The 14859-nt window shown below is 43.9% G+C and overlaps 1 protein-coding gene across 3 annotated transcripts; it reads left to right on the top strand.

Moving 5' to 3' along the window:
* The first annotated feature begins 682 nt into the window (after positions 1-682).
* Positions 683-14395, top strand: LOC6543890. 3 transcript variants are annotated; one of them, XM_001971849.3, is made up of 3 exons: positions 683-1075; positions 9816-10031; positions 12328-14395. In XM_001971849.3, the coding sequence occupies exons 2-3, from the start codon at positions 9966-9968 to the stop codon at positions 14095-14097; spliced, it is 1836 nt and encodes a 611-aa protein (XP_001971885.1). In that variant the 5' UTR covers positions 683-1075; positions 9816-9965; the 3' UTR covers positions 14098-14395. The 3 variants fall into 3 exon arrangements, with proteins under 3 accessions (XP_001971885.1, XP_026833908.1, XP_026833909.1); XM_026978107.1 differs by lacking the exon at positions 683-1075 and adding an exon at positions 9054-9265; XM_026978108.1 differs by lacking the exon at positions 683-1075 and adding an exon at positions 9595-9614.
* Positions 14396-14859: the final 464 nt, after the last annotated feature.

Raw genomic sequence — 14859 nt, 5'->3', positions numbered from 1 at the left:
CAAAAGACTTAGGCAACGAACTTGAAATCGTAAATGACTCAATTAAAATCGAAACATTTTCTATACGCTTCAGAGATAACCGAATTAGATTTATTTACGTTTCTCACACACAAAGTCAATAAAATTAAAATATACACCGCCCATTTTGAACAAACCTCGTGGCCCGTTAAGTGTGCATTATGTCATTAGGGATTGCATAAGCGGCTGGCGATCATAATTTAATTTTCCAATGCATTGGCCAGAATAATAAGCGTCGCCTAAAAGCCGTTAGCTGACTCACAGCCGGACGCGAACCCTTTTCGAATAACAATCGAAATTAGGCAATCGTTGAGGTAGTTCGCTCGGTATCCGGTAGGCCCCCACCACCGATCTACGTCACCAGTTACCTTGACACCACGCAGACGGTAGGCAAAAAAAGATTGGATTCATATATATCACTTACTTGAAAACCGCAAGAGAAAGAGAAAAAAGGTGGCCAGCAGCGGCAGCAGAAAGCGGCCTGAAATGAAAAGTTGGCCGAAAACTTGTTTTTGGAATACCCGAAAACGGCATATTTTGCATTCGGCGAGGTGCTGCCGAGCAAAAGAGCGAGTCTTCCAATCTTCGTGAGCTCTCTTCGCCGCTTTTCAAGGCATCGGGCGCTCGAGCGGAGCGACAGCTCCAATGGTAAAGGGGTCAAAACTTTCACGCGATATAAAATCTTGGTTAGCGATATGGCCGGGCCGCATTTTCATTTCAACTTTGTGAGCGACGAGTTGTCTCTCCAGTCGCGTCCTGTTAGCCACCTCCGCGTCCGCTGCGCGTCCCCTCGTTCCGTGATCGCAGTGCTCGGAATCGAAAATCTATATCAATTGGAATATATTTTGGAAATTTCGAATATAAAAACAAGCTACAAAATCAAGTGAGCAACTCGAGACTTGCTCTTGTTTCAAATTTGTGCAACGAACACATTCGAATCCTCGATTCCAGTGGTTCCACCCAACTTAAAAAATCAATCGTGATCCGCCGCTGTGCCATTGACTCCAGCTGAAAGGGATTAACCGAACCCAATGCTAAGGATTTAAACTGACTAAAGGTAAGAAAGTGTGACGAAAGTGAAAAATAACTGGGTTGCCAAGTGAGTTAACCCAGTTTAGGGATCAATGAACGGATTTACGTGTCACAGGATATGGTATAATACAATAGGTTTATAGACAATTAGGTTTATAGAGTCATAAATATAGTGAATTGCGATGCTAAGTATAAAGGAAATTTATGACACAATCCTTAATCCTTAATTTTCAAAACATACTAGTACTGAAAGCAAAAGACTTTGGCAACGAACTTGCTCGGAATGTATTCATTTAAAGTATGAAGCAAAAACTAAGCTACAAACATGTTTTATGACAAATACTTATCTAAATATTAACTTAATAATTTAAAACAGTATATACATGTATTTTATTTGTAAAATTGTAAGGCTCTATTGCACTTTCTGTGTAATAAGTAAAAATTCTGGACTTGCTCTTAAGTTGTTAAAAGAGCTATTGTACTTCACACCTCAAACTAAATTAATGATCAGCATTAGCAGTGGGCCACCTAACTGTCTATGGTCTGTCTGCCGACCATTTAAACATCTGGCGCATTCACATAACTTGTAAAAAGCCTTCAAACACTCAACCCACAGTTCCATTTGCTTACAAAAGCGTTGCAATCACTTTGCCGAAAGAGAGAATACCCGTAAATGTTTGTTATTTTCGTTAAAAAAAAATGAGTGCAGAAGAAAGCCAAAAACGCACGGCAACTTTCGTCGTCGTGCATTATGCGGAAATATAACTATTATTAAAAATAGTTGGGGAGCTGCTGAGGCGTGAAGCGGATAAAACTGATGTGGAACCCTTGGCTCATTAAGCTTAATTTGGATTTGCATACTCAAAGCTTTCAATTGGCCAGAGAAAGAAGCCATCCAGCCACCCACCACCCAACCACCCACTTGAAACGAGATTCGAGTGGTTCGGTGGTGCAGTAGCCGGCACTCGTTCTGTGTGTCTCATGTTGCTGATTTTTCTGCTGGTGAAATTTCATCGCGTTTCGCGCGAATGAAAGTCTGAAATTATCTTGTGCCGCTTCTCATTCGCAGTCGTGGCTTCTTCTTCTGCTTCTGCTGCAGTTGCACTTGCATTCGCTGAGTTTTCCATACACACATGTATTGCAGCTCCTCTGTTGATTAATATTGCGAATTGCTTTGTTCAAAAACTGCTCCACTTTGGGCCGCAGCACATGAAAACAATTTCGCTGGGTACGCTCTATCTTGTATAAAAAACACCACGATGGTATCTAGCAGATATACTTTCTGTATCTGTATCTATGCAACATAGTATCTGAGCATCTGGGGATCTCTTAGCACGCGCGCTCTTGGCCAACTGGGTTGCATTGCTCATACGCCGTGTGGGCCACTGCTTGTCATTGCTGCCCAAACATAGCGCCTGGCAATACTTTTAATTGATTCAACACAGACAGACGCCGCAGACGCAGACATTCTCATAGTGAAAGAAGCTGCACCACTTGCTGCAATAATTACTGGTTTCTCGCTCTCGACTGAATATCTGAAAACCCTGACTCAAAGCCACCAGTTGCTGTGGCTCTGGGACTTGGCGACAATTTCAAATTAACGGCAATTGTCTCGCCGCCTTGTGCAATTTTCACGCAGTTTTTCATGGCAGCGTGAAAATGTCAAACAACAACGGGATAGAAAGAAAAAAGAAAAGCGACCGAACTTTCATTGGCAGCTCCAGAAGTTGTGAAAACGCGATTTTCATTAGGTGCCAAGAGAAAAGAATGAAATGAAATGAAATGGAAGTTGCAAAAATAAAACTTACAATTCAAGATCTAGGATGCAAGACAGATTGAAGTTATAGAATTCAAATATATTAAAAGAAATCTAATAATTCCAAACTGATAACATTCTTCAGCAGAACTAAATTTTCTTTATTAAACCCACTTGACTTTCAATCCACTTTTAATGATACCGCCAAATGAATTATTCACAAGAAATAATTCAATTCACTTCCATTTCTTTTGATTTCTTTCCTTTTCACTTGGTTAACTCTATTAACCCCCTAAATCTCGGCAGCCAGCTCAGCGTTTTTCGGCTTGTTGACCACAAAATCTCATTTGGCACCATCCGCTGCACGTCACTGCCCATTTCAAGTTGCACCCAAAGCTCTTCATTAGACGCAATCAAAGTTGATTTGAAATTATCATGGAAAATCAGTCAAATCAATGCCCGCCCATAGATCCATTCGTATTTCGTTGTTCCTCTACTTTTTTTGATTGAGCCGCGCATTAACTCAACGAGAGTCACTCCAAAGATCGAGCAACATAAACGAAACATCTCAAGTAACGTATCTTATGGTATATAGCAACTGCATGTGTGGCAGAGCGGTGCGCTGAAAAGAAATGAAAACCACTTTCTTTGCATGCATGCCACAAAGTACGAGTACGCCAACACCACACCAACACACCAACGAGCGGAGTCCCAGAGTCGAGCAATTTGCTTGCACCACTGCGATCTGCAAGTTGCAAGTGGTGTGGTGGTGTGGTGGTGGCTCAGTGGTGCGACGGGCAGGCAAGCGGAACAGGCCGCTCCGTGGCGACAGCCGCCGCAGCCCGAAATTGGGTCACTAATTATTTCAGAGCAAAATGCAACCGGCTTGGGCTTCGCCAACTTCGTTGGATCTGTTTCTTGCACGGAGAAAAAACCATGATGATATATTATTGCATAAATATCTCAAAACAATGTATGCAGTGCCCAAATTACAAATTTTTATGTATTTCGCTAGAACTTTAAAAAAAATAGATGTATAAAATGTTCTCTTACTTTAAATTAGTAAAAAAAATTAAATTACATTGCACTTGCCTTTTCTGAAAGTGCACGAAATGCTGGTTGCCACTGCAACTTCGGTTTCGAGTTGGCTTCGGCTAACGATGCGTTGCAAGTTGCAACTAGAGGATATGCCTGCAGCTAAGCTCAGTCCCCCCTTTCTTTTGCCCCTTTCTCCGTTGATCACATTGTCGCTTTTAAGTTGCTTTCTTTCACCCTCCGTCTTCTTTCACCTCCATCGTTCTTTCACCGATCGGCGCTGAACTGGACCGGACAACTTGGGCAAAAAGTGCAAGCCCTTGAGTTTTTACTTTCGTTGGGCTGGCAATGGCAAATTGCCAACCGGCAACCGGTTCTGCCCATTCAATGGCATCCGATCGCGATCCGATGCAACCACCTTTGCAAGTGGAGTCGTTTTTTAGCGGATTTCGCGTTTACCGTTAAAAGAAATGGAAAGTACAAATGGCCAGCAACAAAAGGAACCCAAAATGGGCAGGAGAATATGGGGTTTTGTGAATTATGTTAATTGTCTTGTTTCCTTTTATCTGCATCTACATCTCTGATCCTGGCTAACGGCATTCCACTAATGATCCGCGAGGGGTTACTTGCCACAACTTTTGTGCAGTTAACGGAAACAGTTAGCAGGTAACGGTAATTCGTAACTCTTTCGGACCTTTTTTCTTTTTGGGAAAAGTTATGGTTCACTGCAAGCCGGGAGAAATTGTAAAAAAAAATAATTAATTGCATATCATAACGAAGTTGAGCAATTTTATAAGAGGTCGTTTTGTAAAAAAGTTGTTTGTTAACAGAAAGCCTTTCAAGTCGTACAATAATTATTCAAATAAGTATTAATATTTAAGCTCCAAACGCAGTTAATTATAGCTTGCGAAAATTGCCTTTTACGTCGCTATTTTTGTTGTTTCCTTTGGCATGATTGCAATTTCCTCCCAATTAACATATTTCGCACTCCTTATGGCCTTCAACCCGCAGTGTGCCATATCAGTATGCAAATTGCTCGCGAGGCCCATTTCTAAATTCACTTTCCCTATTTTGCGATAAATTGCGTTATCATATTTGTACGCACATGCGCGGCGCAGCAAGGCAATTTCCCAACAGCAACGACCAAGTGAATGGAATGCCGTCGAAGTTGCGGCTGCCACAATTTACTTTCATTTGCCACTCAGACAACACCTGAGGCAAGTCTGCGGGCGCCTTCGCCTTATCTCATTGGCTAATTGTCGCCTTGTCGCCAAAGTGGAGCAAAGAAAATTAATTGTTTGCTCTATTTTACATAATGTCCGGGCTGTGGGGCTCTTCTTATCGCCAGCCCCGTCTTAAGTTGCGAAAAACTGCGGGTTCCTCCTATATTGTTGCAGTTTCGTTGCCTAAGTCTTTTGTTTTTTGGCATGTTTGTTGCCTAAGACTTTTGTATTTAAGGAAGTTTGCTACGTATTTTGTATTTAAGGAAGACTGCCAAAGTCTTATGTATGTATTTAAGAAAGTCTGTTGCCTAAGTCTTCTGAATTATGTTCAGTTCGATTCCTGAGTCATTTTGCTACCTTTTTCTTGTAAAATTGCACATGCCTTGCAAAATATTGGCAAACCTTTAAATTGCTTAAGAAATACACTCCAAAATTACCAAAATAATCAGAAACGACCAAACGATTACCGAATTTGTAAGCCCCATTAAACGTATCTCCAGCTACCCGAACCGATTTAATCGTGCAATTAAATTTACGAACCACTAACTGAAACAGTTACCGATGCAAATTTAAAAGATATAGGAAGAAAATCACATTAGTGGGGAAACATATATGGGCATTTCATCAGCGAAGACCTCTTTCAACATTCGAGCACGCTTCAGAGCTAATCGGTTTACCCTGTGCTGCCATCTGTTTATCTGTAAGAAAGAAGTTACTTAATAACCATAAAAAAGACAGTTAACTGAGGCACTCACACAACCACACACATGCGCGAGTGAACGAAAGTAAATTGCCCTCTTACAAGAAAAACCTTCGGCGGCTGTTAACATTTTTGCGCTTTTTCTGCCCCACTCCTTCTCCATTGTTGCTGCTCGCTGGCGGTGCGAACAAATTTCACTTTCACAGCATCCGAGGCTCGTGATATCGACATGTGTAGTTAATTACGCATGATCCGCTGGGGGATCGAAGGGGGTTATCTGGAAGCCGGGGGCCGACTTCAATTTCTATGCCACTATGGCAAATAATATCGATCGCTTATGGCCGCAAAAGCCGCGGCAGCCACAGATGACATTAAATTGAGTGGAAACGCTGGTCTTACCGTTACAATTTCGAAATGCTGCACTGCAAGAAGCGCGTTATAAAACGAAATATATTTTACTAACGCCATTGGGCAATTAAAAATGTATGTGATAGAGGCGCACAAACATTGCCTGAACAGCTTATCTTTTAATTAATGTTTATGCATGCTTAACCATTATTTTTAACAGCACATCAATTTTAATGGTTACAGTAAAATACAAAATTGTGCATTTAGAAAACTGCTCTAAGACTTAAGAGTTACTGCTATCTTTAAATTTATTACATTTATTGAAGCACACTTGCCCTTTAGATCTGATCACTTAATTCAAGTTTCTATGAGTTCGTTTCATATTTGTTATCAACTAATCTTAACGTGTAGTATGTCACGTTCCGTGAAAGCACTTAATAATTAAAGCAAGTTTACAAAATGAACAGAAACTAAGACCGAATATTATTGTTTTCGGTGTATTAAAAGTAGTTCCACAGCATCTGCAATAGTGAAACTTTTACCGAGCAACAACCGCCTCTTGGAATCGATCGACAAACAACGAAACACATTCCAACGCATAAAACTCCATTCCATGTTCTGTTTTGTTAACCAAAGAAGTGTTTGCGGTGGCGACCGCACCTCTGTCATCTATAGAGCTTTTTTTAAGAAACTTTAGGAATCTCCAGACATCAGCTATCCCATGTCAAGAGCAGCAAATTTGTCAGCTACTCAATTAAGCAAATATCCGAGACGTATATGAAGACATATAGAGACGTATTTATATGCGCCTTACTCCCCGGGGCTGCAAAACGCCAAAGATGAATGAAAACGAAAAAGAAGTGAGTTTTAGTTTCGACGGGGGATTTGTGAAAGCGTTCAATTAAATTAATGGACTGCAAGCAGCCGTTTTGGCAAATGCCAAAACCAAAAAAATAAATGCAGCGAGTGCTGATAAATAATTACTCGGCCATGGCATTAAATGCAATTTCGTTTTCTTTTAATTGACAACCGATGTCAATGAATGAGAGTCTCTATATGTGTTCCTTACAAGGCTATTTTGCAGATGAAAATAGTACACCGAACCAATGAGCGTTATTATCGAATTAGACCAGCCCGAGGGGCTGAAATGTGTGAAAAGTGCCTTACAATCAGAGAAATTACAGTGCCAGCTTGGCTTTATTTGACTTTGATTCGCAGGAAATGTCGTGTGCTAATGCCGGCTATTCAAATCGAGTCCTGGGGACACACGACCATTGAGATGTCTGATTCGTATCGATATCCGGCTCGGCGGACCCCGAAATGTAAACCACGTAAATTACCGAGAATTAGAACAATCCAACCGCGAGTTATGTGAGTGCAGCAGTGGTTCACCTAGTTTACAATGGACCACTGGACCAGTGGCCAGTGGCCAGTGGCCAGTTGCCATATACCATGCACCATATTGTTTATATAGCGTCACGCATTGTCATTCAATCAATCGGCCAAGTGGAGACATCGCCACCAGCCATCAGCCAGCTAGTTTCGTTGCATTTTCACTTGCCAGCGCTTTTCACATGATTTAATGCGCCGATACTGTAAATATATGACTGCCGGCAGAGAAATGAAAAATGCTGAAGCCAGATCGTAAGCTAATTAGCTGAAAACAAAAGTCCCCAGTTGCACCTTTCGCCCGCGATATGTGAGCAAATAACTTTATAGTGTTAATTAAAGCTGGCAACAAAACAAGAGAAAAAATATATGCCCTTATATGCGGCATCTGTAAGAAGCGGGCTCGCAGAGCCAGAAAAAAAATGAAGAAGGCGGTGAAAAACTTTCACTTGCCAAACAGCCACAATAAACAATTCCATTTGGCAGTTACACATAACAACAGCAGCAACAATGAGCTTTAAACAAGCTCCATCAGCTGCTGAAGAAAGATTCGTTGGCTTCTTTGGTGGCGATTGAAGTCGCTTGATAAGAAATTTTGGTTGGGGTGCCAGCAATTAGCTAGGTACAAAACTAAGAAATCCAACAAAATTTCGCCGCCTTTGCTAATTGCCAAAGATTTCTAGTTTTATATGCAAATTGTTGGCCATTTGCTAGGGAAGAAAGTGGCCGAGAAAATCAAATTCAAAATATCTAGCCAAATAAATGGGTAAAGCGCCGTTAAATGAGCAAAAAATCCGAGACTGCGTTGGTAATTTTACGATGTTTTCTGCCAGTAAAAATAACGCTAATTATTATCAGCACTGACCTAACCCATTTCCTGAGTGCAGCTTCTAAACTTAGTTTGTATGGTCACGAAAAGTTATCATTTACTTCAATGTTCTTGAGAGCTTCAAAATTGTCAATATTTCTATAGGTTTTTTTATGACAAATACATTGTGATATATTCTCAATTAGTTAAAAACAATGCCAACTGTTCTGTTCTAGTATCATAAAATGAGTAAGGGAATAGTTCTTGCAGGCTAGGCAGTTGGGTTATTTGAAATTAGAAAACCATGATTGCATAATCCGATCAGCCGAAGGGTCACAGCCGCAGTGCCTCCCCCAATCCCCGACAAGCCCGCTCCTTTTGCCAAAAACAATTGTCAGCCAGTTTAGTGGCATCCGTTACTGTTTCAGTGGGTTAATGGTACACTTGCTCAACGCCAGCAAGCCGGTTTTCAGCGGCTGCTCGGCGGATTTTATGGCCGCGGCTTGTTAAAAACCCATTTACATGTGTTATTTTTCGGAATAAAACCTGGGCACCACACTCTTTATCCCGTGTGTAAAAGTAAAAACCCAAGTCTGCAAGTTAGAGCCAAAAACAAAACTAAGAAGTAAAAACAAAGACACAATAGGGTGAAGAAGCGGGAGAGCAAGTGAAATGCGTTCGAGGCAGAGCAGCCGCTTACTTTTCCATCGCTCCGGCGGCTGTGTGAAAGCTGTCAGTCTTCGGCCTTCCAGTCTCTCGGTCTTCAGTCTTCCAGTCTTCAGTCTTTATCGGCACTCGGACGCAGGCGCACCGTCGGCATCGGATTCGGCATCGTTAGAGCCAAAAAAAAGGCATACAACAACATCTGAGCTCTGTTAGCCAGGCCAAGACCACTGCTAAAGATCGGGCCACTGTTAAGCCGATGGCCAAGTCATGCTAGAGTGCGACTGTTAAACGTAAGGAAAACAGTCGAAAATTAATGGTTGGTCGTAAAGTGCAGCCACTGTGTGGAAAACCAGACGCTGCGTTGGCGTTTCGGACTCGCATTTGTACTCGGATTCGTATGTTGTAGTCGGATTCGGATTGAAAGAAGCCAAAAGCTTGCGGAGTACTGTTATAGTGAAAATAGAAAGTGGTTCCTGTTTGGTGCGCGCGAGTTTTCATTTGCTTTACATCAAATGCAGTTTTCTTTCTCAGCGCGTGTATCAACTGACACCATAAGCCTGCAAACGGGCAATTGTGGCCATTAATTTGGCCGCTTAATGACGGCCGTAAAGTCGAACGCCTATCTACGAAAATATATACGTGTGTATATGTGTGACCGAACGGGGTGATTTTGCTTGAGCATTATGCATAAGTGAGATAAGCTGCGTGGTTCGATAACAGTGTTTTCTAACGGCATTACAGATCGTGCTAAGTAACAGCGCCTTTACAACTGGCCTCAAAAAATATTCGTATGCAAATCGGACGCATTGTTTACCCTTGTTCCCCTTTCTTTTCTTGCAGACGCCACACCAAAAATCATACAGCAGAGAAGAAAGCCGCAGAGCGAGGCCGAGTAGCGAAATCCAAAAATCCACATTTTTGGTTTCCAGGGCGTCAATTTGGAATTTCAATTCGAGCCAAACACACTCACACACACACAACCAGACCAAAATGGCACACCTGACGCGACGCAGCAGCCTAATGGCCATAGTCCTGTGCCTGGTACTCAACACAAAGGTGAGTCAGTGGGTGGTATCCCTATAGCTGTCGTACGAGTATAGCTCCATTTGAAAGTGCTGGGCATCGCTTCGATGAGGCGTCGTACAGTTAGAAGATCTCTGCGGTGTGGCCCACTTTGGAGCAGCTCATTTCGTATGCAGACCCAACCTGTAGCGGATCTCTTCACTTTCGACTCAAAGATAGACTACCGTTCGATCAATAGCGATTCGAATGCAAATCACTGCGAGTGCCTATTGACGGATTGAGTTGACTGGGATCTTAAGTTGGACGTTGGGAAGTTGGGAAGTTGGGAAGCTGGGAAGTCAGAAGACTATGCACATAGCGGATTGCTGGCAGATCAATATCAATATCGAATCGAGAGAGCTGCTGGTGAGGAATGGCGGAAAATGTAGCAACTAAACGGCACTTTGCTAATCATTGCAATTAGAGATGGAAAACTAGCTGAGAGAGAGAAAACCTCACAGTAGAAACTAATGGCTGAGGGGCGAAGCGGGAACGTACATATATTATTACTGGAATTTGTTTCACAGTGGGTGAGTTAACATTGTCTTAAAGGAGAGTTTTCAATCTTACAATGTATCTTGTGGATATAAAAAATATTAGTCATTTACGGTTAGTTAAATAAATGAATATGACAGCAACATGACTGCTTACATAGCTAACGAAGCATTAAGTTTAAAAATTTTAAATACCTCTAATATGCATCAGCGCGATGGACTGTCAATCAATATTAGAAAAGCCATAAATTTGGCGGATTTCTTTGGGGCTGCCGCACGCTTTCGATTGATAAGCATGTCCAAGGAAAACTCTTTTCTTCCCCCTCGAAAAGAGGCAGCCTTCAGTGGGCTATTTAAAGCGCATCAATCACTGGAGGCCGATGGAAAACAGAAACACACTCACACAATCAGCGCAGTTTAGCCGATGCAATCACGTCAAGGAAAACTCAAACGCAAACGCAAACGCAAACTGGCCAAAGCAACTGTTGGCCAGTTGGATGGCCAACCGAGTGTCCAAGTATCCAAGTATCCAAGTAACCAACTGCGTGTCTGGGTGCTGAGGCGGCGAAGAAATTGCAGTTATGCTCTGATTTGTACCAGTTTTGACTTTCTTGTTTATGGCGCATTAATTCACAGAGATTGCTTTATTATTTATTTATTGTCAGTTTTCTTTCTCCAAAGCGTCGAACGTCGAAAAAAGAGAGAAGAAAAATTACCAATGCCATCGAGGCGATCCTATGCGGTCCGATCCCATCGATCGATAGATGTGTTTATATTGATATCTCCATCGCCAAGTGCGTGGAATGTCCAAAAAAGAAAATAGTCGAGACGTTGTGTTTTTGTTTCTCTATTTTTCCATTAGGTACGTTGCTTCTTTTGATGGCCAGCTCGTTTTCCTTTGGTCATTTCACTTTCAAAATCATCTCACGACATCTCTCAGCGCGTGGTCACCAGCCACCGAAAGTAAAAAAGCAGTAATATAATAATAAATAAACAAACACAACAGCAGCAACCCACAGCAAAATCCACACCGTCATCGTGCTGGATTTAACTTTCGGTTTTCGTGGGGCCCCCGCCGGACTTTGAGATACATCCGCTTCCCGTGCGCAGCCAGAAACCCATGAAATTACGAGCCAGATGCGAAGCCCCAGCCAAACCTAAAGAAAGAAAGTGACAAAGCCCTACGGAGGAAGGGGCGTGGCTCTTTCTTCGTTGTCTTACGCAATGGGTTAAACTGCATTTGAAGCTTTTAGTTTTGTATTTCTAAAATTTGGTAAGCGTGCCGCTCTGTCAACCATTTCGTTTTGAAATACTCCAGCTGTCGTGCAATTTTCAACGCTTCGCATCGCTTCTTGCCAAATGTCGTCGAGAGTGATTTCGGTGTCTGGCAGAGATTGCTATTGCATAACCCAAATCCAATTATATCGCGGAAAAGATAGCCCAGGCACACCCGAAACGAGTGCTTTCCGCAATCCTGTGATCTGAGCCATAACCCAGCCTGTAATCGAAACGCTTATATGGGGCGAAGTGTTTTGGAATCGTTTTGAAAAATAAGAGGAAAACTTTCGAGTTGGCACATATGAATTTTAAATGTGCAACGCTGCGTATGATTTACTTTAGTTATGACATCAAGGCATGTTGCTCATACGCTCCGTTGCTGGATTTTCTGTCTATCGAGAGACTTTCCTATTTCTATCTATCTGAATAACGAATTGTAAGAATTTTGTACAAAATGAACTGGATTCGTTTCCTTTTCTAATGCATTTTCTTTTTTTTTCCTTTTTTTCTTTCCACAGCACCTCTCGGTGCATGGCGATGCATCGCACATTGAGTCCGCCGCCTTGCCCCTCGAACACAGGGCCGGCTACGGTCCACCGGCGCCCATTTACGGAGCGCCCCAGGGACCACTGAGCACCGGAGCCACCAACGATGTGTCCGAGGAGGCATGGCCCCTCGCCAGCACCAACGACAGTCCGCAGATCAAACACCTGCAGGTGCAGTGCGAGAAGACCCACATGCGGGTGAACATCGAGTTCGACCGGCCCTTCTACGGCATGATCTTCTCCAAGGGATTCTACAGTGATCCCCACTGCGTGCACCTGAAGCCCGGCACCGGCCACCTGAGCGCCACCTTCGAGATCTTCCTGAACAGCTGCGGCATGACCAGCTCGGCCAATCACAATGCCGCCGGCTACGGAGCGCCCACGCCATCGGGCAGCTATGTGGAGAACACAATCATCATCCAGTACGATCCCTATGTGCAGGAGGTGTGGGATCAGGCTAGGAAGCTGCGCTGCACCTGGTACGATTTCTACGAGAAGGCCGTTACCTTCAGGCCCTTCCAGGTGGACATGCTGCATGCGGTGACCGCTAACTTCCTGGGCGACAACCTGCAGTGCTGGATGCAAATCCAGGTGGGCAAGGGACCCTGGGCCTCCGAGGTTTCGGGCATTGTCAAGATCGGACAAACGATGACCATGGTGCTGGCCATTAAGGATGATGAAAACAAATTCGATATGCTGGTGCGCAACTGTGTGGCCCACGACGGTAAGCGGGCTCCCATCCAGCTGGTGGACCAGAACGGCTGCGTTGTCAGGCCGAAGATCATGAGCAAGTTCCAGAAGATCAAGAACTTCGGGCCGTCCGCATCGGTGGTTAGCTTCGCCTACTTCCAGGCCTTCAAGTTCCCCGACTCGATGAATGTGCACTTCCAGTGCGTCATCCAGGTATGCCGCTACAACTGCCCCGAGCCCAAGTGCGGACCCGGATTGCCAGGTGGCGAGTACGGCCTGCCCCAGATTGGCGCGAACGGTCTGTCCGAGGAGTATGGTCCGCCAGAGGCCTATGAGAGGAACGACTTCGCCTTGGGCGGCCCCGGAGTTCTGCCACCAGCTGCCTATCCAGATCCGCGTCACCCTGCCTCCGATGCCACTGGAGCCTACTCTGAGAACCAACCGGATGTGGTGCCCTCGCCTCAGGCTCAGACCTCGGCGGCAGTGCCCACTGCCGACTCGGGAACCGTTTCCGGACCAGCCAGCTCCCAGTCGCCACAGCCTCAGCCCACTGGCAGCAACGAACTCGGTCTGCCGCCACCACCATTGCCAGGACAGAGCGGTCAGTACAGCACGGTGAAGCGCAAGGATGACCTGAGTGCCGGTGGCAACCTGGTTTCCCTGGGAGGACGACCCCGCTCCGTGGAGGGACTGGACGATCTGCGCGGCGTGCGCCGGCGCAGAGACACCATGGACATTGTGGTGAAGCCACAGAGGATCTACAAGCGGAATGCGCAGGAGATGACCGATGTGAACACCAGCCGGATCATTCAGGTGGTGGCGCCCGGAGACGTGAACTTTGCGCTGAACAGCAATGCCAGTAACGAGACGGTGGTCATCCAGTCGGCCAGGTCTGCGGATGCGGAGACCATCTGCATGTCAGTGCCCAGCTTTGTGGGAGGATTGGTGATGCTGCTGCTCGTACTGGCAGTCGCCTCTCTAGTCGCCGCCTTTCTCTTCGTCCGCGTGCGCCACTTCGATCGCAAGGGAGCGGGCATGGCCTATGTGAACTAAGGATCTGTAATCGGGCCAGAGGATCACCATCACCATCATCAGCGACCGATCGGCGTGAACAGAAAACCAAATCAGTTTTATGTGCACTTCAGAAACACTCATTCCAAACCCATCCTTCATAGGCACCCTATCCTATAACTATTTATTCTTCGGTTATTTATTGAGATCCCAAATCCGCCACTTTGAAATGGTTTCCTACTTTACCACTACGCTCTATCCTTCATATGTTTCCCTAGTTTTAGGCAAAGCGAAATTGAATTGTCAGACTTGTTAAGTTTCAGTTATACCTACGAGGGATTTGAGGCCATCTGATCGGACAGATAAGCCTCGAATGTTACAATATGCAAGTTAATATCGAGAAAATAAAAACAAACGAAGTAAAGAAGCGGCAAATATGGAAAAGCAGAAAATCGTTTACAATAAGTTAATATAGCAAATGTATATATTAAATTATTTATTTATTACTTTATTTGATAGCTGCGAAATAATAAAAAGTTTACTTTTATTAAGCGCCAAGTGTTATAATGGCATCTAATAGTACTTATTACCTGACATGGGAACCACTGATAAGAAAAACTACTCGTAATGCAAACTTTATCAGTGTGATGAAATGTTTGTGTGCGGCATTGATAACAGCCTTTGTTTTGGTCGTGACTGGAAGTTTTGTTATAAACAAAACAACTTTGGCAAAACGAATGAATGGTCTTAAAAGAATAAAATGTTTTGCATTATCATATGCTCGGTAGCTATATAGAAAGATTA

The sequence above is a fragment of the Drosophila erecta genome, unplaced genomic scaffold, assembly GCF_003286155.1.
Source record: "Drosophila erecta strain 14021-0224.00,06,07 unplaced genomic scaffold, DereRS2 tig00000021-arrow-pilon, whole genome shotgun sequence".
Lineage (NCBI taxonomy): Eukaryota > Metazoa > Arthropoda > Insecta > Diptera > Drosophilidae > Drosophila > Drosophila erecta.
Note: the sequence above shows the minus strand (reverse complement) of the source record. Positions and strands in the feature narration are given on the sequence as shown.